Raw genomic sequence first — 6,617 nt, forward strand, 5'->3', positions numbered from 1 at the left:
AAAGGCATCAGCAGCGGGATGTGGAAGAGGACTCCTGCAGAAGGTGCGATCTAAGCTGTCTACAAGGAAGCAAGAAGATGAGGAGGCAGAAGTGAGGAGGGAGAGTATTCTCGGCGCAGAAGCCAGCCCATTCAAAGGGACTGGGGAGGGAGCAAACCATTCAAAGAACAGCAATTTGGTCAGCGTGGCTGGATCATAGAGTATGTGAAGAGGGAAGGAAGTGTAAGAAGACTAGATAGGTAGGGAGTATGTTGAAAAACCTAGAACTGGATTCATCGTGCGCTCACCGAGCCAGGTCAGGGGGGCTTGTTGGAGCCGCTGCACCTGCTGCCACTATCACCTCAGTAGCCACGCATGGAAAAGTCCCTTGATTACCCACCTTCAGGAAAAAGAGGCAAGAAAAAGATACTTGGGAAGAGTTGCACTTCAGAACTGCTACAAGGATCAAGAGTTTGAACTAAAAAGAATTTTTGCCAAGTTCAACAAATTGAAGTCAGAAATATTGTAGTTAGTGACCAGAAATATGAACAGACTACTTCTACTTGGAGGAGGTATGCCTGGGCCTGGCCAGGGGCCACCTACAGATGCTCCGGCAGTAGATACAGCAGAACAAGTTTATATCTCTTCTTTGGCACTATTGAAAATGTTGAAGCATGGTTGTGGGGGAGTTCCAATGGAAGTTATGGGTTTGATGCTCAGAGAATGTGTTGATGATTACACCGTCAGAGTGATTGATGTGTTTGCTATGCCACAGTCAGGAACAGGTGTCAGTGTAGAGTCAGTGGATCCAGTATTCCAAGACAAAATGTTGGATATGCTGAAGCAGATGGGAAGGCCTGAAATGGTTGTTGGTTGGTATCACAGTCACCCTGGCTTTGGCTGTTGGCTTTCTGGTGTGGATATCAACACTCAGCAGAGCTCTGAAGCCTTGTCGGAAAGAGCTGTAGCAGTCGTAGTCGATCCCATTCAGAGTGTCAAAGGAAAGATTGTTATTGATGCCTTCAGACTGATCAATGCTAATATGATGGTCTTGGGACATGAACCTAGACAAACAACTTCAAATCTGGGTCACTTAAGCCATCTATCCAGGCTTTAATTCATGGACTGAACAGACATTGTTACTCCATTACTATCAACTATAGAAAGAATGAGCTAGAACAGAAGATGTTGCTAAATTTGCATAAGAAGAGTTGGATGGAAGGTTTGACACTTCAGGACTACAGTGAACATTGTAAACTCAATGAATCTGTAGTAAAGGAGATGTTGGAATTAGCTAAGAATTATAATAAGGCAGTAGAAGAAGATAAGATGACACCTGAACAGCTGGCAATAAAGAACGTCGGCAAGCAGGACCCAAAGCGTCATTTGGAAGAACATGTGGATGTTCTTATGACCTCAAATATTGTCCAGTGTTTAGCAGCTATGTTAGATACTGTTATATTCAAATAAAAAACAGCAGAAAATAAAAAAAAACCTGGAACTGTCATAAGAACAGAGAGATTTCTGATCATAAGGGAGAAGAGAATTGAATTCAGGAAGATGGAAGTAGGAAAGGATCAGGTATGAGTAACCTGGCTAAATGGAAAAGCTTCGTCAGCCCTAGCCAGAAGAGCCAGGTGAAAGACCTTTTAGGTCTTCCTTGCTCAAGAAACGTACCAGCTCAATGGACTTCCCAATAAGATTTTCCTGTATTTTAGGGATTGGTGGTGAGGAGAGGTGCAATACTGCCTGCAGAAGTGTGATAATCTAAAATAAATCCAGCCTCAGACTTTCCTAGCCCCTCCCCAGAATGGATGGTCAATGGAGTAAGGCTCAGGAGAAGGTGGAAGAGCTTTCACTTTTCTCTGCAGGTGTAGCCATAATGGCTTTTGTTTTCTTTGAATGGCTCAGCTTGCCTCATTGAGCCTCTGGACACTGTGGCTTGCTCTTCCGGGGCAGGAGGCCCGGGGAGCATGCCGGGAAGCAGACAGCTTCCTGTGTGAGGAGTCATGGGGCTGGCTGAGGGGAGGTGTTGATGTCTATGCTAGGGGGAGGGGCCAACTCAAGAACCAATCGGCCCTGGTCATTTGGGCGGAGCTTGATGATGTCAGAGACCCTATAAGAGGGGAGAGGACAGCTCGGAGAGTTCTTTCTCTCTTTCCTTTTCCGGTTGGAGCCAGAGGCAGTTACGACAGTTACATCGTCAGTTACAGTTGCAGCTTCAGTTTCAGAAACAGACACAGCTGAGGCAGGAGCTGCCAGCAGCAGAGCTGATCTACGGGAGGAAGCTGAACAAAGACTTCAGTCCAGTGGGTAATCTTATTACCATAAAGGGGGAAACATGATTTTGCTTTACGCAATCATGTTTCTCTGTAGCCTCCTGGTTACTCTTTCAAGGCGTACTTATTGGGCCTGGAAGATTATGACCAACATATCAAAATGGGGCTTCTGGTTCATGGGTTGGTTACTGTGGAGCCTAAATAAATGTTTTGATTCTTCTGCCTTCTACTATGAGAGTTTCTTCTATCCGGCGATTCCGAACCTTTCAGACATGTTTATGATCTTCTTTGAGATTATAAACTCGGCCCTCCTGATACATTTGGCGTCACGAACAGGATCGCTAGGTATAAGATCTCTATTTAGAAGCAGAACAATTTCAGAGGAAGAGATAAATATCCCAGGATGGGAGGATCCATTTTATTCCTCCCTAGCAAAAGAATTGGCTAAAAAAGCTGGACCCTGTGAAAACTGGGAACCAAGGCTACGGAAAGGAGATCCTAGGGATTTGGAAAAGTGTTTACGAGAAGTTGGGATTCAGTCAGGGGCATCACTATCTAGGCAAAGCTGGATAGTGTTATCAGCCTACCGGCTAGTATACGAAAGATTGAGATTAAGTGAAAGACATAGGGGCACTCCTACCCCACAGGAAGAAGAGGAATCTCAGATAGCAGGAGACCAAACTGACTCAAATGAGAACTTTTCTATTAATGTGGCTAAGAGCAACAGGAGACCAAAAAAGCCCAGAGTGCATTTCAACCCAGCCCAGAAAGAGCCGGCTGAGGCACAAAACACTACTGGGGTTCAGGATGTGCCTCACACAGAGAATAGGAGATGGTTAAATGATCAGACAAGGGCTCGACCCATACAAAGGAGGAAGACAGAAACCCGAGGTGAAGATTCAGTTACAAGGGAAATTCAGGAAGATTTCTCACCGCAAGAGGTCACAGATATTTTGAGTAGATTCAGCCAAAGAATAGGAGAACCATTGATATCTTGGATGGTAAGACTCAGTGATCAAGGGGCCGGTGGAATATCAGTAGATGGGACAGACTGCATGAGATTCATAGGTATCAGCCATGATCCTCTAGTTCAACAAGCTTTTAGGGAACATCATCAGCAAGGAGATGGTGATAGCAGGACTACTCTGTTGGCATTAGCCGCTGTGGGATGCAATAAGAGATATGCTACTGATTCTATGTGGCCCACTGAGCACAGACCCTGGTATTCACTTAGAGATTGTATCATGAGACTAAAGGAGGAGGTAATGAAGACTGCCATTATGACAGGAACTGCAGACAAATATTACAATGATTCAATGGAACTGCCTCATAGGAATTTAATAATTAGGACAGCTCCCCCTGCTTATAAACAACTAATTTTGAATTTATTACTTGGAGAAGTAGGGAGCCGTCTTACAACAGTGATAAATAAGATTTTACAGTTATATGACTTAGGTGACTGGGGAAGGGATAGATCTCCTCGAGAGAGAAGAGTGAATAACCAGCAAACTTGGCGCCAAAGGAGAGTAACAAGGAAAGAAATGTTTACTGCTTTATTGAGAGCAGGAGTAGGTTTTGAAATGATAGATGGAATTCCAACCAATGAATTATATAGAATGTACAGAGATAAAGGCCTTGATAACAGGAGAGATAGAGAAATCAGAACTGCTCCTGCAAATGCTACAGATGTTGAACCTTCATACCCAAGTGAATCACATGAAAGGGAATACTAGGGAACAGGCCAGGCCCCAGCCCAAATTAAGGAAATACACAGGCTGGATTGTAGACCTCACATTAACTTGACCATATATTGGAAAAATGGGTCAAGTACGGTAACTGAGGCATTAATAGATACTGGGGCCGAGGCCACCCTTATTTATGGAAATCCAGACAAGTTCAGCCATGGAACTCCTATTACCATTACAGGACTAGGAGGGACTGAAATATCAGCCAGACAAGTTAAATTGATGATGAAAATTGGACAGTTGCCCAAGAAAGAATATAGTGTGGTTATTGTGCCTATTCCTGAATACATCATTGGAATAGACATTTTGAAGGGTATGACCTTAAATTTACCTGAAGGGAAATACCAATTTGCTGTGAGGAAAATAGGCATTAATGCAGTCTTAGTGGGGAAAATCAAGATGGATCCAATCACTTTGCCCGAACCTTCTGAAGTAATTACTTTGAGGCAATATCGTGTGCCAGGTGGGCAAGATGAAATTGCCAACACTATAAGAGAATGTGTTGAGGCAGGAGTGTTAGTCCCTACAACTACTCAATGGAACAACCCTGTCTGGCCAGTCCGAAAGTCAGATGGAACATGGAGGATGACAGTAGATTATAGACAGCTGAACAAAGTGACTCCTCCCTTGTATGCTGCTGTCCCAGACACGGTTACTTTAATAGAGAGAATACAAAAACATGAAGGGACTTGGTATGCAGTTATTGATTTGGCCAATGCCTTCTTTACAATCCCAATAGACCCCAAGCAATGGAATCAGTTTGCTTTTACTTGGCAAGGCCGACAGTATACATTTACACGCCTGCCGCAAGGATATATTCATAGCCCAACTATTTGCCACAGGATTGTAGCTGAACATTTGGATGAATTAAAGTTACCTGGTGTACAGCTTACACATTACATAGATGACATCATGATACAGGGAAAGAATATAAAGGAGGTGGAGGAGAGTTTAGCATTATTAATTGACCATATGAAAAGCAAAGGATGGGAAATCAACCCCGCAAAGGTTCAAGGGCCAGCTCAAACTGTAAAATTCTTGGGGATACAGTGGAATAGAGGACTGCGAGAAATTCTCCCACAAGCTCGACAAAAAATCCAGGATTTTCCCACCCCTACCAATAAGAAAGAGGCCCAAAAGTTCATAGGGCTGTTTGGTTATTGGAGACACCACATCCCACATTTGGGACAGATTTTAAAACCCTTGTATAAAATCACCAGAAAGAAATATGAATTTGACTGGGGACTTGAACAAAGTAGAGCTTTTGAGGAAGCAAAGGCTGCTATTCAATTAGCTCTAGACTTATGGCCTATGCAAAATGGGCCAGTGGAGTTACAAGTGACTGTACAAGATGACTATGCAAATTGGAGTCTGTGGCAAAAACAACAAAGCCGAAGTGTACCTTTAGGCTTTTGGTCAAGGAAACTGCCCTCATCTGGAGTGCAATATACACCTTTTGAGAAGCAGCTGTTAGCTGCATATTGGGCTTTAGTAGAAACTGAGCAACTAACTCTGGGTCATGAAGTGGTATTAAGGCCTGGAATTCCAATTATGACTTGGGTAATGAGTACCCCAGCTTCTCACAGAATTGGACATGCACAAGAGGCAAGCATAATCAAATGGAAGTGGTATATTCAGAATAGGTCCAGAGCAGGCAAAAATGGAGTTTCTGCTCTACATGAATCTGTGGCGAACATTGATACTGAGAGCAATGAAAAGCCCCTTGAATCTAAGCAACAGATGGTACCATCCTTAGTGAAATGGAATAATGGATATGACGGACTAAATGAAGAACAGAAGAAACATGCTTGGTTTACTGATGGGACAGCAAAATATTTAGGACAGAAGAGACATTGGAAAGCAGTAGCCTATAACCCCTGTACAAGGAGAACTCTGGAAAGTTCTGGGATAGGTGGAAGTAGCCAATATGCTGAACTGATGGCAGTGCATCAGGCCATCAGAGCAGAGAAAGGAGGACAGTGTCATATATTTACTGACTCGTGGGCGGTAGCTAATGGATTAGCTACGTGGATGCCTATATGGAGGAATCAGAATTGGGAGATTCATGGCAAACAAGTTTGGGGTAAAGAGTTATGGGAAAATATATGGGACATGTCTTTGGTTACAGATCTGTCAGTTTTTCATGTTGATGCTCATGCAACCCTGACCACACCAGAACGTGAGTACAATGCACATGCGGATCGACTAGCAAAGATTGCTACTGAATGTATTGTCCCTACTCCGACTCCAACTGATGACCCAGCCTTAGCAAGATGGGTCCACCAGACTGCTGGCCATTTAGGGGTCCAGGCCACCCATCGATGGGCACAGGATCGAGGTATCAGTATTTCTCATGCGTTGTTAAAACAAATAACAGAGGAGTGTTGTATATGCCAATTAGAAAAAGAACGAACTCTTCCTAGGATAGTTACTGGAGAAATAGCAAGGGGAAAAGTTCCAGCCCAAATTTGGCAGATAGATTATATTGGCCCACTACCCCAGGATAAAGGATGTAAATATGTATGTACGTGTGTTGACACCTATTCAGGTGTACTAGTGGCTTGTCCTTATAAAGACGCAACTCAGAAAAACACCTGTAAAACTCTAGATATTG

At 43.6% G+C, this 6,617-nt stretch overlaps 1 protein-coding gene across 1 annotated transcript; it reads left to right on the plus strand.

The window, feature by feature from the left end:
• The first annotated feature begins 490 nt into the window (after positions 1–490).
• On the plus strand, positions 491–1,449 carry LOC118833449 (26S proteasome non-ATPase regulatory subunit 14-like). Its single transcript, XM_036740807.1, is given in 2 exon segments — positions 491–1,070; positions 1,073–1,449. Coding segments are annotated over 2 exon segments (924 nt in total). The 5' UTR covers positions 491–523.
• The last annotated feature ends 5,168 nt before the right edge of the window (positions 1,450–6,617 follow it).

Source organism: Trichosurus vulpecula, chromosome 1, assembly GCF_011100635.1.
Source record: "Trichosurus vulpecula isolate mTriVul1 chromosome 1, mTriVul1.pri, whole genome shotgun sequence".
NCBI lineage: Eukaryota > Metazoa > Chordata > Mammalia > Diprotodontia > Phalangeridae > Trichosurus > Trichosurus vulpecula.